Consider the following 16,212-nt stretch of genomic DNA (forward strand, 5'->3'; position numbering starts at 1 on the left):
TCAGGAAAACAACGAGTGCAGACTTGGAAACGAGGGAGAATAGAACCCGAAAGTTAAGCGTGCTCAGGCTGGGGAGTGGGAGGATGGGTGACCATCCGGGAAGTTAGATGATTTGGAATGATGAGGGGTGATTAGAGATTAAATTGAGCAGTGATGAGGGGTGATTAGAGATTAGAGGTTAAAATAATTCAGGAATTTGAAAACAAAAAAAAAATCAAAATTCTTTTTAAAAAAAAATTCAAAAAAATTCAGAAAATTTCCTTTAGTACCGGTTGGTGTTACCAATCAGGACTAAAGGTGGACCGGCCACGTGGAGGGCCTTTAGTCCCGGTTTCAGAAAATTTCCTTTAGTACCGGTTGGTGTTACCAATCAGGACTAAAGGTGGACCGGCCACGTGGAGGGCCTTTAGTCCCGGTTCTGGTTTGAACCGGGACTAAAGGGTCAGGGCATTAGTACCGACCCTTTAGTCCCGGTTCAAGAACCAGGACTAAAGGCCCTTACGAACCAGGACTAAAGGCCCTTTTTCTACTAGTGCTGTCATGTTGCCTATGAAGCATTTTTCAGGTGCTGAAAAAAGGAGAAGAAAGAAAGAAAGTGAAAATTCAACCACTAAACGGTTCTTTGACTTAGGGGTCATGTTGTCAGAGTTCGCCTAGGGCCTCCCGAGACACAAGGCCCGGCTCCTAATGCAACTCATAAGAAAAACAAATAAATCTAAGTGCCGTGATTAACACAACATGGACAAGCCGACTGATCACACGCACGGACCAGCTACATGACACCCAACACCTAATAATTATCTGGTTATGTTTCCTCGTGTACCACACATGGATTCTCCAGGATGATGGTTTCAATAATCTTTAGCTGTTAGGTGGTTTTATTAGTTTGTATGTTTCCTCGTGTAACACACAAGGACTCTAAAGGCCTGATCGAATAAAAGTATGTAGCTTGTTAGGTGGCTTTACCTTACAAGTTTCCTCGTGTAACACACATAGACTTTTTAGACTGATCGGATCATGACTGCTAAACGTATGGACTATAGTTTTCTAGTCTAAGACTTAGGCTGGTTATAGTGGGAGTAACATACCACATAGGTAAAAATATGATGTGGCAGTATTTAATGAGGAGAGGTGCAAATAGTGTAACATAATATGTTACCATCACATAGCGATTCCCAATGTAAAATGAGTCTAATAAATGAATATCCCTATGTTATCACACCTATAATACTTGCCCACTATAGAAGTACACCCTCCGTCATTATTTACTCTGCATATTAGATTTGGCTGAAGTCAAACTTCTTAAAGTTTGACCAAGTTTATAGGAAACAATATAAACATTTACCATTACAAATATAAATATAATTTGAAAGTACATTCAACACTGAATCTAACGGTATTGATTTGTTATTGTGTATGTTAATCATTTTTTATAAACTATGTCAAAGTATGCAAAGCTTGACTTTGACCAAAGCTAATACGTAGGCTAAATAAAAATGGAGGGAGTAATAAGATAGAGTTGTAACATAGACATGTTACCAGTCTAATTTATTCCCCAATTTGATGAGCACTTATTAGCTTACCAAAGAGAATTTATTTTTGTTGAACAAATCAATAAGACGTGAGGAGTTGGCGCTTTTCAAAAATATAATGAAAAAACGTCTAGAGAGGCAGAAATTACGTAAGTGTGGGCGAAGGGTGAGGTACACGACATAACATCAGTTTTTTTTTAAGATGATGATTAAAGACTGGTGGACAGCAAAGGTGCATATCCATTCACCGCTGGACCTTCTATAAAATGGCTTGTTCCATCCTCCTGCTTGAAGCAAGCAAACGAACCATATATGCACAAGCCTTCCCTCGAAATACATACATACATCTACATGGCGTCCATCACCCGTGAAATGGTGTGCGGTTTTGAACCCTCGGTCTGGGGTGACTACTTCATCACATATCAGCCGCCGCCACTACAGGTGTATACAAGCAGTTTCTTTTTTTCCGTGTTTTTTCCGTTAGGGGCCAATAGTGAACTGTATGGCATTGAGGAGTAAATCCGAATATACCATTTACTTTCCCTTCAAAGCGTAACCCTTGAAATCGTCATAATTTTAAGTAGACATCTCATCTGATCATTGATTGATGGAAAAAATCTTTATAATTGTAGGTAATTCATTGAATAGTTAGATGAACACATATATTTAGTTTGACCTATTAAATTATAGTAACATTAGCTTAATATTCACGATCGATTTCTGTGCTTTGTAACTGTTCTCATCTAGCATCGGATGGCTGCATATATTGTATCTAGGTGGGGTGGGGTGGGGGGGGGGGGCAAGTATGGATATGTTTTTTTCCCGTGAAATCAAGTTGCTCGTAGTTTTTTTTCGATAAATTCCTCTTGGTCGCACACATGGATCATGAATTACTCCCCCTCCGGTGAAGAGTGTATGTTTGGCTTCAAATTTTTTCTACAAAAAAGTGTACTTCTATCTTCCCAATGCACTTTAAAGTAGATCTCTCATCACACGTTAATCAAGACCAATAACAATCTACACATGGTCTTCTTAATTTCTACATGCACTTAGCTCATTGGGGTTTGGTAATTAAAGAGGAGAGAGATGATGGATTGCACCTTTCCAATGCATTTTTTACTTCACTCTATAATTTGTCCTAAAATTTCTAGATGTACACTCTTCACCGGACGGAATAGTAAGCACCTGGATGCACATGCACGCTTATGTATGTACATTCACCTAAAAAGTAATCTGGGATGATGTGGTGTTGGTAGATTTTTGTCCTGGGGTTTTCTTCTGTCTCCTCTTATTCGTCTTCCTCTTGTCCCCGCCCTCACTGATGTTTTTTTTGGGGAAAAGGAGGTTAAACCCCGGCCTCTGTATCAATCGATGCATGTAGCCATCTTTATTAATTATTTCATAAAGGTCTGACAAGATCAATCTACCCAAAGTCATCACTCACACCTATAAAACTCGATAATGTGGAGTGCTCTCACTGATGTAGCCGAACATGCTGCCTCCATCCATGACGGCCATGCGCTTGCATGACAAGACATGACACACAAATTATAAATTCTATATAATTCATATGGCGTGCGCGTCTGTTATGTAATGCTCGTATCATGCGGGATGACTGCAGTGGCCGCAAGAGATTCTCGGCAATATGCGGCTAGCTAGCCGCAAGAGTTTCCCGGCAGGAGACAACATCTTTCTCTTATTCCACATCGATTAAAAATTTATGTAGCAACTCTTACATACAGATCACAAGACACTATTGTACGTGCTCTCAACCCATTTTTACATGAAAATCGTGCTGTTTGGAGGGCTGATCGCATTTATTAGGAGAAGTGGCCCAAGTAGCTTTTGTGGACACATCATTCTTGTAGATGAGAGCTACTCCCTTGGTCGGGTTTATAAGTCGATCGGGCATGGACTTTTAGGTCTTGTGAGTTCGGACAAACAAGCATGCATTTTTATAAAGGATGCTTTATTACTTACAAGGTTTATGCATTACACCTGACCTCTGCATAATTGAGACGCACACAGCCATAATCATGTCTAAGTTAAAAAAAACAAAAGGCATAATATAAGTAATCATGTGGAAACTTTATAACGCCTAAGACGTCAGAGGGCCAATTCTAAGATCATCCTGCCATCCATGTCGGGTAAAAGTATCCCTTGCCGTGGCCTCCAAACGTGTACACACCTCCGTAAACAGGTCTCAATTCTCCATACATTGTTGAGACGGCCATAAACGGAGTGTACCAGTACATCTGTAGATAACCTACAGAATAGAAGAACTTGCAGTACATCTGTAGATAATCTGCAAAACCTTATCATTTTTACATAGACAAAGCGACCATATCACGACAAGCGCACCTACCCTGAGAAGAATTCTAAACTTGTTATTTACCGATGTAACTAGTTGCCAATAATATTAGCAACACTATGTGGAGGATACAAGCCAGAAGCTACTTGGCTGACTAACCATATAGAACGAGAAAATTTGCATTGGAAGAACAAGAGTCCTACCAATTCCTCCTAGTAACATTATCTTTGGTAAGAATGACTCCTCGACGAAGATACCACGCAAAGATTTTATTCTTGAGTGGCATCTTCATATTTCAAATCATTTTATCATTATCAACGGGCACATCTAACTGGATCAACGCAACACTACTAGGGAAAAGCCTACCAGCAGCGAGGGTTTTGGGCCTCTCAGTAGCGCGGGCACCGGCGCTACTAATAAGGCGCTACAGCTAACGTATAGCAGTAGCGCCGGTTATCCCACGCTACTGCTATACATGAATAGATGTAGCGCTCTTTGGGAAAGGGCGCTACTGATATTATTTGCAGCGCTGTTTGCTGGGACGTGCTACTGAAAATGCGACGCTACTGCTAAATTTCCCCCCTCGCTACTACTAGTTTATTTATTAGTTTTTTTCCTGCATATTTGTTTTGTATTTGTTTTGTATTTGAATAGGCTTTATACAATAATCTTTAGCATATCATACACATACAAATGTAATCATAGCATATACATACAATTAGTCTCATCATAATCATCATCCAACACAAAGTGGTCTCTCGTCATCATCTCGAAAATAGCGATACAAGTCTCGAATGATATGCAAATACATCGTCATCCATCTAAACAATGATATACGCGAGAAGAGCTATCACTTTGAGAACATGAGTTCGTATCCCTCTTTCGCATTAGCGTGAACCTCTAAACTAACTACTGCCTGTCGCTCGGAAACCGGAAGGGCCTGACACTCCGGCCACTTGTCGTATATATACTCCTGGCATAGCACTTTTTCGCCATCTATGATCTATGCACCTACATCATCACATGAGTCGATGATATGCAACATATATAGTTGAGCAACAGAAAGAGACAGACTTCGCAAAAATAAAAACAACATATCATAAGCATAAATAACAAAGTTCATCATACCCCAAAATGCCCTAACTAGAGTGATTTTCGCTAGTCGAGGAGGAGGACGGTTTAATTACATCACAAATAAAGTTTCACCGTGCATAACTCAAAGTTTTGTTATACAGAAAGTATGGACTAAACAGACACATTGTTATATATCGACAATCACTCCAACATGTCGTTGCATCCATCCAAGTCAGGGAGATAGTCCCCGAGCCTAGTGAAAGGCTTCAGGTCGAGACACTGAGAGGCTATCCATGTTCGGACGTCTTCCCGCGACATTTGTCCTTCTCCGTAGAACATCCCTGTTTTTCCGACGACCTCCTTCATGATGATTTGGGCAAGTTCGCGCTGGATGTTATAGAACTCAGCTCGAAGTCGATGATCCTCGATATCTCCTATGTCCTTTGCCCATTGCAGAATATGGGCATCGCCGGATCTAGGTGACATGCGAAGGTTCTGGTGATCCCGTCTGTACTCCAGCATGTGGTGTAGGACATAGAATCCATCATTAAGAGAATCGTTCGGTTGCTGGATGCAGCAGAAGTCGGTCTTATGGCCGAAGGTGACCCTGTCGCCCCTTCTCTTCTTGCCCCTGACCTCTCCACCCCTTGCTTGGTAGTAAAACATAGCACTATCGAGAACATCCTTGATGTGGGTGTAATCCTTTTTGTGAATGTTCTTCGATGAGTCCAAGTAAAGAGCGTGGGAGAATCGGGGGTAGAGGATGATGAGAACGGGGCGCCCGCCGCTGCGCAAAATAAGTCCTCAAATTAATTAGCCTCCACCGTGCAAATGAATGATTGAAATCGAAGGAAGGATAGCAGCGCGGATGACTTACACGGGATGATAAGGCATGAGAATCGCCCCCTTGTCCTTATTGGTGAGCATGAAACTGACGATGTAATCCCTCACGTATTCACGGTGATTTGCGCAGACTCCCAAGAAGCCCTCGTGCATGTAGTACGGGTCAGCGACACAGATATGAGATATCTGCTCAACCCCGATGATGTAGTTCATGTGCAAGGCATAAAGGCGGACAAACGTAAAATCCAGCTTCTTCACGTGAAACATGTCGAATATGTAATCGAATCGGAGGAAGAACTTATCCGCGGGGAAGCTGTCAACGTACGACATTTGCCGCGGAACGTTAACCACGTAGAGTGGGTACCCTGGATCTTTCGAGGCGATGAGGTCTTTCTCTACCCGCAGCACATCGTCATGAAGTCTCTTTAGATCGCCGAATCTGGCCCGTAGCGCTGTTGCAGGTAGGATTGGTTGACCGGGGATATGCCATTTATCCACACCGGGGATATCTATACGGTCCTGAAGCCGAGGCTGCTGAGGCGGCTGGATCATAGAAACAACTTTTTTTGCCTTTCCTCGCTCTCTTCCTAAACTTCTTTACTACCGGAAGGTCGTCCATAATATGTTGAGACGGCAATTCAGGCACCGACTCATGACGCTCAAACCCTGAGGAGGCGCCAGTATAGACATACTGTTCAGCGGCGCCATCGTCGTCCTCATCCTCATCCATGGCGACGTCATCAGCGACTAATGGAGCCTCCTCCTTACCCCGTCCGCTATCACCCAACCCGACACCCGACGATAATTGGGTAGGTGGGGTGTTGATGTTCATACCTTGATGAGGCTGCGTGCTTGTGGGTGTGCTCCCGGCCGCCTCCAGACGAAGCAGATTCTTTGGCCACAACAGGACCCACCCAGCATTGCAACAATCACCAAGCCGCCCCGGTGTCTCATCGTCATCCCCCAGTAGTACTGGAGGAGGCAAATTCTCGTGGCCCGGTTTGACACTGGCCACGGAAACCTTGAAGACGTTCGGGGGGATCGGCCGGCTGTGGAACAATGGTTCCTTCGGCTCCATTATCGTCGCCTTCCCCACGTCCACCTTCTGGTCGCCGATGGTGTACAATATGGTGCACGGGGTTTCGTCGGCCTGCAAAGAAAAGTCTGCGACGTGAGACATCCGAAAGGCAACGAAAACGGGAGATTATACATTTATATTGAAGGGGGCCGGTGTGACAGATACCGTGAGGGCGTCGAGCTCAGCCAAAGACGAAGCACCGCCAAGCACGTTCGGTGCGGGAGCCGGTGCGAGAGCAGGTGCAGCTACAGGTGCTGGTGCAACGCTAGTCGAGCTGCTCCCCGCCAAGAAGTCAGCAAGGGGAAAGTCCATTGCATCTTTTTTTGGATTTTGCCTGGTCCAATTGAAAACGGCCGAAACTAAGGTAGTAGAAATATCTAAAGCCACCTATTTTGCGGCAGCTACCGCTGTTGCGACTGTCTCAGTTGATTTCTTCTCAACCGCAATCTCAACCCTCTTGTCGATGTTTTCTTCATTTAACCTCCGTCTTTCCTTTCTCTCCTCCGTGGTCTCACGGTAGTACTTCTTCCACGTGGCGCCGTCTCCGACACCGTGCATATGTTCAACGCCCGGTTGAATGGAGTGTCCCACTTGGGCCTCGCCAATGCCTCAGACGGCGAGTCGCTTTCGGCCGCAATCCTGTGCTGCTCTCTCTGCAAAAGGCACAACGATCGTTTACAACTAACGTCTGCAGTCGAATTGATCAGAAACTAAAATTACCAGTAGTCTCATGAACTCTGTAATGACCGGTGTTGTCTCGTAAACCTTTTTCACTGGGTCCCAACGGTGTCGGGCCCTGAGGACGTCACGGTCCTGCGGGACGGTGAACTCCGCCAAGGGGTCTGGGATGCCCAGACTCGCGGCTTCCGCGTCCTCCTTGGCCCATTTGGACCTCTTTCCGCCGTAACCACAGCTTCCGAGGTGGTGGCTCCCAATGTTCCTCTCTTGAAGCCCCTTCATGTACTTAGACTTTTTTTTGGCATCTTGGGCCTCGCAAGCCTCCTTGAATATTTGAAACTGCTCTTCCGTGATTGTCGGATTATCCTTTACAATCTCGGAGTAGGGTTCCTTCTTGTCGATGATCCTTGCTTTCACTCGATTTTTCCAGGCGGCCAACGCGTCACTAAACTTGGTCATGGCGTGTTTGTTTATCTTCTTCATTGCCGGGTCCTCATCTGGATCTTTATAATCCTTCTCATTCCGGCCCGGGAACAAGAATATCTGGTGAAACTTCTTTAGGAGGGAGCTCCTCATATTTTATATCTTCTGTAGTTTCTCATCGTTGATGGTGGCGGTTGTCCGTACAATGCAGCCTATTTGATTGCCGTAGCATCGACGCGCTTCCTTGGGCGCCGTTGGCTCAAAATTGCCGTCGTCCACCTCCGTGACCACCACTCTAGTAGTCCTGAGTTTGTTAGGAACCCGTTGCCTCTTTGCTTTCGGTTCTACACCGGCTCCGCTCCCCGAGGCAGCGCCGGTCTCAGTCTCAGCGCCGGTCTCGATGCCGGTCTGAGTCTGAGCGCCGGTCTCAGTCTCAGCACCGGTCTGCGTGTCGGTGTCAGTCCCCGATGCCACTGGTGGGCCCAACAATAACATCGATTGATCATCGGTAAGGCTAAAAAATTCGTCAGCTGCCCGGTAGGCGTCGTCGCAATCACCAGAACCCTGTCCTTCATCGTTGCTAGCCATGTTTCCTATGATTAAATCTAGTCAATTAATTCTAGACCTAATAAAATGAATAATGACATAAAAAGGCCTATTGTTTTGCAGGAATGTTGACTCCTTCCTGGTGCGGCAAATCACGGGCACTCGATATGTTCTAGTTTGTAGCACAAGTCATGCCGAAATTCACGGAAAATTTCGGCATGAGCTTTGCTAAAAAGTGGACAAATCGAGAACCTGAAATTTGCCGAAAAAGAAATGAATCAACATTCCGGCAAAACATAGGCCACTAAGCATCATTCCCTGCAAACAGTGTCCAAATATACACGAGCAACCACATGTCCAAATTTCGCAAGCTAATTCAAAAACAAAGTGTAGAAGAAAAATTCATTTAACTACTAATAGAACAAAATTCAGTTAACTTTAGTGCTCTATAATGATGAAAGGAAAAAATTTCGCAAGCTAATTCAAAAACAAAGTGTAGAAGAAAATTCATTTAACTACTAATAGAAAAAAAAATTCAGTTAACTACTAATTTCATTCATTTAGGTTATTCATTTAACATCACCTAATTAACCTACTGTACCAATACTACTAGCAGCACTACTAACCTAATTAACCTAGCAAAACTCTAGTGCCCTAACTGAAAAACATCTAATTAACATCTAATTTTTTCTCTAAAATACAGAGAGAGATGAGTGAGGGGGAGGGGTGGGGGACTTACAGAGAGGGGAGAGACGGTGGCGGGGAGGTGCTCGGTGACGGAGGCAGGGGCGGAGAGGGCGGGCTCGGGCACGGGCAAGGGCGGTCCTGGGCGGGCTCGGGCGGCGGTGAGGTGGAGGGCGCCGACGGTGACGTGGAGGGCGGCCTTGGGCGGCGGCGGTGAGGCTGAGGGCGGCCTCGGGCGGCGGCGGTGAGGCTGAGGGCGGGCTCGGGCGGCGGCGGTGAGGCTGAGGGCGGCCTCGGGCGGCGGCGGTGAGGAGACGGCGGCGAGGGTGAGGGACGATTTGGGGAAGAATTGGTGGCCGGGGGGCGGGATGGGGGAAACCGCTGTTTAAGTGAAACGTAACGGTAGTGCGTTTCCGAAAACGCGCTATAGCTAAGTTAGCTATAGCGCGTTTACTGAAACCCGCTACTGCTATTCCTTTCTCCTTTTTTCCCTTTTTCACTTTATTTTATTTTCGTTAGCAGCAGCGCTTTACACGTAAGCACGCTGCAGCTAAGGAGATTAGCAGTAGCGCTGGGCCATTATACGCGCTACTGCTAGGTTGGGCTAGCCATGTGCGCCCAGTTCGAACGTAGCAGCAGCGCTTTTCGCTAGTACGCGCTACTGCTAAAGTCATAGCAATAGCGCGGTTTATTCACGCGCGCTGCTACTAAGTAGCAGCAACGCTTGATTTTGTACAGCGCTACTGGTAAAATTCTGTGTATAGGCTTTTCCCTAGTAGTGCAATATGCATGGACTCCACCGAGAAATTACCACTCACATATAGGTCCTGACGAAATACAACGATCCCTTGCGTCAATTGCATCGTGGATAGGCGTTGTACCAAAATGTTCCACGATTCAAGGCTAGGGCCACTTAAATCTCTCCTGAACGCCACATTCGGCGGAAAGGATTCCATAACCGTGGCGATAGTATCACACTTATGCCGCACAATATTGTATAGGGCGGGATATTGTTCCTGGAGAGTGGCAGTGCCTAGCCACTTATCCTCCCAGAACCTAACCTTTGATCCGTCCTTAATGGCGAAGGATCCATAGCGGAAGATATGTTTTTTCGCTAGATCTAAATCTCCATCTCCTCACAAAACATTGAAATCTTCATTGTTATAATTATGGCCCACCAGATAATTGATAGTGTAGATGATTTAGCCTTTTCAATGCATGTGCTGGTTTTGTTTGCCTTCGATTTTTAATACATATAATTGTAGATAGCTTCAAGCATGATCTTTTATAATACTTTACAATGGTGGATTATTAGCTAGCAGCCCAATTCTGAAAATGCAAAGTACAACGTCCTTATACGCATGAAAATCACTATGTTGAGTTTTTGGTTGATCTTCTAACATGATCTATGCAGAGGTCAGAGGTTTCGTTGAGGATCAAAGCAGAGAAACTGAAGGAGGACATCTGTATGTTGCTTAACACTTGCGAGGACGGGTTGGAGAGAATAACATTAGTGGATTCACTTCAGCATCTCGGAATCGATCACCTTTTTGCAGAACAAATTCGAACAACAATATGGGACATCCATGGAACCGAATTTAGTAGTTCTAGCCTCCACTATGTTGCTCTCCAATTTCGGTTGCTTAGAGAGCATGGAATTTGGGTATCTACAGGTATCTATCTTTTTTTACATATAAATAGAGTGCTATTTTTTGTTTCTGTATTTACCCTTCTATAAATCTTGATAAATGTATTTATAGGAAATCCATATGGAATCTGTATGGAAGATTCTTTTCAAAATTTGCAGATGCATCATTTCAATCTGCCAACCAATTAAGCTCATATTCTGAAAATGTCTTCACTATTTTTCATATATGTACAAAGTACACACAAGTTTGTCGTTGATGATAAATATTCATTTTCGGTATCAATAATTTTGTGAGTACATGATTTTTGTACAAATTTGCTCTTAATTTTTGGGCCATTTAAATGACTAAGATATTATTTTTGCTCTTAATTTTTTGACATCCGTCTAATAGTTTACCTAATTTTGACTATTTTCTATTTTTATTTATGTTTCTGTGCCGTATACTTATTAATAGAATTATATTGGGTACCATGATGAGTACAACTTTTCCCAGGTCATCGAAATGCTAAATATAATGCTAATTGGTACTGCTTATTTGCAGATGCAGCTAATCTTAAATATTTTGGTAAATTATGAACCTCTTATATGTTAATAAACTAAATGGTAGGGAAGCTCTTCAGATATGTTGGTACCCGGCAAGTCATACTATGACTAGATTCACGCAGTTTGTGTTACATATTTGCATATTTAATCATCCTTATGATATTGCTTCCATAGTTCACACCTTAAGCAAGTGAATTGGATTAGTGTTGTCTCATCTAGAAATTGGTCGATGCATGATGTTGGATTAAAAACGACACAGCCTCCCATGATGTTATGTATCCGGGTCCATGTGCATGTATGATCCTACTAGTATTGGAATTAGCTTCCGAGTAGTATTCCCCCTTTTTTTTAGCGGTGTATTCCTCTAGTAGCCCTGTAACTTGTACCGTGATTTGTAAAAGTAATACAAATCAAACATGAGTAATACGACGCTATGGCCATCAAGCTTTTCTGGCGTGCGTGCATGTGCTGTGTTCGTACGCGAGGTGCTATATATAGATCGATTAGCTAATAGCTAAGTCTAGCTTCGCACTGTCGTGGATCAATCAGGAATCAGCTTCGTTTTGTTCGTGTTAGTCATCGTTCGTCATCGTTCATTGTCGCGGTCGCCGCTGCCGGAAAGTACTCGGTGTCTGGTCTGGGCCAACACATGATGTGTGAATTCACCTATCACTTACTTGCCACTAATTTTTTATCGCCTAACATGCATGGAAATAATTTAGTATAAGGTGGTCCAAACGTAAGATCGGATAGTTATTTGCTTGATGCAGAGACTTCCGTGGCATTTATTCTTGCAGATGTATTCAATAACTTCAGAGGTAAAGATGGGTGCTTCAGGAAGGACATAACAAATGAGCCAAAGGGATTGTTAAGTTTGTACAACGCTGCTTACCTTTTTGTTCATAATGAGCCGGAGCTCGAAGAAGCCATTTCCTTCGCCAGACATCATCTTGAAGTAATTAGGGGCAGTCTCAACTCCCCTTTAGCCGAGCAAGTCAAACGAGCTCTTCAGGTACCACTTCCAAGGACCTCTAGAAGGGTGGAAACATTGCACTACTTGTCGGAATACAGAAAAGAGAAGGACTATAAACCTCTTATACTTGAGCTCGCACAGCTGGATTTTACCCTTCTGCGGCATGTCCAGCTAATGGAGCTCAAAGATATTAGCGAGTAAGTGTCCTTGATATCCAGAAGTGAGTTATAATGGTGAGAGGATTAATTGGTGTTTGAATCTATGCTTTTAATAAGCAAAGAACCTTGCACTTCGTTAGGATTTTGTGACTAACTTCTTATGATCGATGATGTGTAACTAACTAACTTTTTCTTCTAATGGTGTGTGTTCGTATAAATAAACCATGTGGTGATGTTTATGAATTAACTGTATCTCGGTTCTCTGTAACCTCATTGAGCAACTAGCTTATGGTATAATTAATCTTACTCACGACACAATATAAATAATGGCATATGTTGTCCCATACGTCCACAATGATGCTCCTAACTGATTTCTGTTTAATGGGCTCAACACTTCAATATTTAATTTTCAGGTGGTGGAATAACCTGAAGAGCATCTGTGGATTAACCTATGTGCGTGATCGTATTGTGGAGGCTTACTTGTGGTCTCACACAGTGTTCTATGAGCAAAGTTGTGCACGCGCAAGGATGATCAAGGCCAAGTTAATTACACTAATCACCATACTGGATGATACATATGATGTACATGCCACCATAGAGGAATGTAGGCTGCTAAATGCAGCCATTCAAAGGTAGGGTATAGTTTGTTTCTAAATTTCTTCAGAAAAAAGCGTCTTCAGATTTATTCCTTGAGAATCATTTTGGGAACAATTATATAGATGCTAGTTTCCTTAATTGTTTTGTATTCTAACTGTCCATGTGTAGATGGGATGAGAGTGCCATTTCTGACGTACCAGAGTACCTGAAAATGTTCTATAGAGAATTGCTAAGAAACTTTCGGATGTTTGAGGGAGAAGTGGCAATAGTTGACAAGTACCGGATTGACTACACGAAGAAAGCGGTACACCTTTTTGCGACGTAGGCATATTGCAATTGTTGAAAATATTGTCCCTTTATTCATCAATTTTCTTTAATTATGTGTTTGTAGCTCCAAAATCAGTCTGCTTATTATCTCCAAGAAGCTGAATGGGTACAACAAAATCATAAGCCATGTTTTGAAGATCAAGTGAATCTGACATCCATGTCCTCAGCCGTGCCATTGCTATCTGTGGGTATGTTGACTGGCATGGGTGAGGCAATAACGAATGCAGCATTCGATTGGGTTGCCAGTAGGCCTGATGTAGTCATAGCCGGCGCAAGGATTGGCCGTTTTCTGAATGACATCGCGGCATATAAAGTAAAACTCGGTTTGTTAATTATTAGCTAGGTTTATGAGTAAACATAACCTTATACCACTGACTAAAGCGATCTAATGGTATAAACCTGCAGCGCGGAAAGAACAGTGGGGACGTTGAGAGCTCTGTGGAGTGTTACATCCATGAGCATGGAGTTACAGATGAGCAAGCCTTCACAGTAATCTATTCACTCATAGAGGATGGGTGGAAAACCACGAATCAGGCTCGCTTTGATCACGGTGCACTACTCCCAGCAGTGCAGCGGGTTGTCAATGCGGTTGTTAGCATGCAACTCTACTACGACAATGGAGGAGATGCATACACATTCAACATGCACATTCAAGAGATCGTCAACAAACTGTTTCTCGAGCCCATTCCTATGTAATCTCCAGTAGATGTACAAGATGTATCGGGTCATCACAGATTAGGGACCCCTACTATTATCTGTGTGAATACGTATTGTTTTAGTTACCCCAATCATCCACTGTATTGCTGATGTTTGGTATGGGATGTAATAACGCTATTTATGTTGTTTTGATGCACTTTTACCATACACTACCGGAATCGACGAATTTGTTGGCGACCACGTCGAGTGTGTGTGCCTGTGCGCGCCGGGCGTGTCTGGTCAGGTCCATGGCAGCGTCATGCCGGGTGCAAACAAATGGAATGCATAAGATGTCCCTTTTATGTTTATGGACTGAACTGCTGGACCAGGGGCGAAACAGAGCATGCAACATTGAGCCGGCATGCAAACTCACTTTATGTTTATCTGCGTCCTATTACATGGTCAAGAACAACTCCACACCAGGTCAGCCGGCAAATTCACCGCATCATCCTGGCAGAAGCAATGACGGCTACAGCAGGTTGCATCATGTTCACCTGCACCATAATCATTTATGTGCATTTACACATCATGTTCACCTGCACCATAATCATTTGCACGATGACATGCGTCAACTGTTCAACGCACCAACATGGTGAAGAATTACGAGTTGTTCAACACACCAACAACGTAACCCCGCGATATCACCGGTGAAGAATTACAAGTTGTTCAACGCACCAACATGGTAACCCCGCGATATCACCCACATGGTGAAGAATTACGAGTTGTTCAACGCACCAACAAACTCCACTGGCCAAGAAGACCAGGCTATTCCATTTCTGCCTCGCTCCAGGAAGACGAGGCCGACAGAAGACGCCAGGGCTACCCGGATGTTATGTGCTTTGTACTACCTCACATTGACAAGAAGTGACATTTCTTATGCAGTCAACAAGCACCGTTCAGTCAAATGCATTATGAGATATCTTATAAATATGCAAATATTTTTGAACAAATTATACATCTTTTACAAAGAAAATAAATAACATATTTTTGAAACGCCTAATTATTATTTTACATGCCATGAACATCTGAATGGTGGGATTTTTTTTCAAAATAACATACATTTTTGAAAATGTCACGAACATGTCTTTCCGTTTTAAAAAAGGTGATTTTATTATCACATAATATAGCATCAAGGAGATACAAAACACAATTTTCAAAGGAAGCACCAGAGGCAAGCAGTTCTTTCGTCTCGCTGCGGGTGAGACAAAGATGCGCCCTAGATTGGGGGACCGCGTGTATAAGGCAAAGACACTAAGGTAGTATGGTAAGCCTCTAAAACTCCGAAATTTTTAAATCAAAATTTTGAGTGAAATTTTACTAGACATAATATCTCTTAGCAGTTGGGGAATTCCTGTCATGAACTCAGAAGCATCCTCGGCTCGTCAGAGGCCCTGAGCGGAGACTAAAAATCAGAGAAATAAAAAGCATGTATGTGATGTAAACTTTATGCATATAAATTTCTGCTTAAAAATATGGTGCTTTATAGAATTTTAGAAAGAAAGCACGTTTACTTTTTTACAACTTACATGTACGATTTTTAGAGAGTAAATTGCACTGACGGTACTGGAAAAGCTACGTATTTCGTTACATAGGGATGAACAGCGACGGGCCACTAGCTCTTTTTTTTGAGACAATGGGCAGCTGCATTACATTCATTCAGCAAATGTTTGAGAACAAATGATGGTCATGATTACACCAGGTACAACATTAAACCAGCAAGACCCAGGGTCATGTTCTGCAGATCTAGCAAGAACATGAGCTGCCACATTACATGATTGGTTGACATGAGTAAACATACAAGATTTAAACTTAAGAGCCCTGCTTTTGATGTCATATATTATGGCACCTATCTGAGATCTATCAGTTGTCACATTCTTCACCTTATTCAATACAGTAGAACAATCAGATGCCATAATAATGGATTGGAAGCCAGCTTCTTCGGTGAATGATAAGGCATGTCGCACCGCTATGGCTTCAGCAAGTTCTGGGTCTTCCACCTGGTCCACATAGCATCTGCAAGCAGCCCGTACTACTCCCAGATGGTCACGGATGACAACTCCGATACCCATACGACACGAGTCTGAGAAGATTGCTGCATCTG

The 16,212-nt window shown here is 43.3% G+C and overlaps 1 protein-coding gene across 3 annotated transcripts; it reads left to right on the plus strand.

Annotated features, from left to right (window-relative positions):
• Nucleotides 1-1,815: 1,815 nt before the first annotated feature.
• LOC125525244 (tau-cadinol synthase-like) lies at nucleotides 1,816-14,268 on the plus strand. 3 transcript variants are annotated; one of them, XM_048690247.1, is made up of 7 exons: nucleotides 1,816-1,973; nucleotides 10,584-10,842; nucleotides 12,131-12,530; nucleotides 12,905-13,123; nucleotides 13,257-13,392; nucleotides 13,480-13,728; nucleotides 13,821-14,268. In XM_048690247.1, the coding sequence occupies exons 1-7, from the start codon at nucleotides 1,845-1,847 to the stop codon at nucleotides 14,109-14,111; spliced, it is 1,683 nt and encodes a 560-aa protein (XP_048546204.1). In that variant the 5' UTR covers nucleotides 1,816-1,844; the 3' UTR covers nucleotides 14,112-14,268. The 3 variants fall into 3 exon arrangements, with proteins under 3 accessions (XP_048546204.1, XP_048546205.1, XP_048546206.1); XM_048690248.1 differs by having other exon boundaries at nucleotides 12,158-12,530; XM_048690249.1 differs by lacking the exon at nucleotides 1,816-1,973 and adding an exon at nucleotides 9,749-10,249 and having other exon boundaries at nucleotides 10,584-10,635; nucleotides 12,158-12,530.
• The last annotated feature ends 1,944 nt before the right edge of the window (nucleotides 14,269-16,212 follow it).

Source organism: Triticum urartu, chromosome 7 (genome assembly GCF_003073215.2).
Source record: "Triticum urartu cultivar G1812 chromosome 7, Tu2.1, whole genome shotgun sequence".
NCBI classification, from domain to species: domain Eukaryota; kingdom Viridiplantae; phylum Streptophyta; class Magnoliopsida; order Poales; family Poaceae; genus Triticum; species Triticum urartu.

Bases quoted from the DNA above. Each gene is read 5' to 3' on its own strand.
- LOC125525244 (XM_048690247.1), top strand. From the start codon at position 1,845: ATGCACAAGCCTTCCCTCGAAATACATACATACATCTACATGGCGTCC. The intron at 1,974-10,583 runs GTGTATACAAGC...TGATCTATGCAG, and splicing joins ATCAGCCGCCGCCACTACAG to AGGTCAGAGGTTTCGTTGAG. The intron at 10,843-12,130 runs GTATCTATCTTT...TGCTTGATGCAG, and splicing joins TGGAATTTGGGTATCTACAG to AGACTTCCGTGGCATTTATT.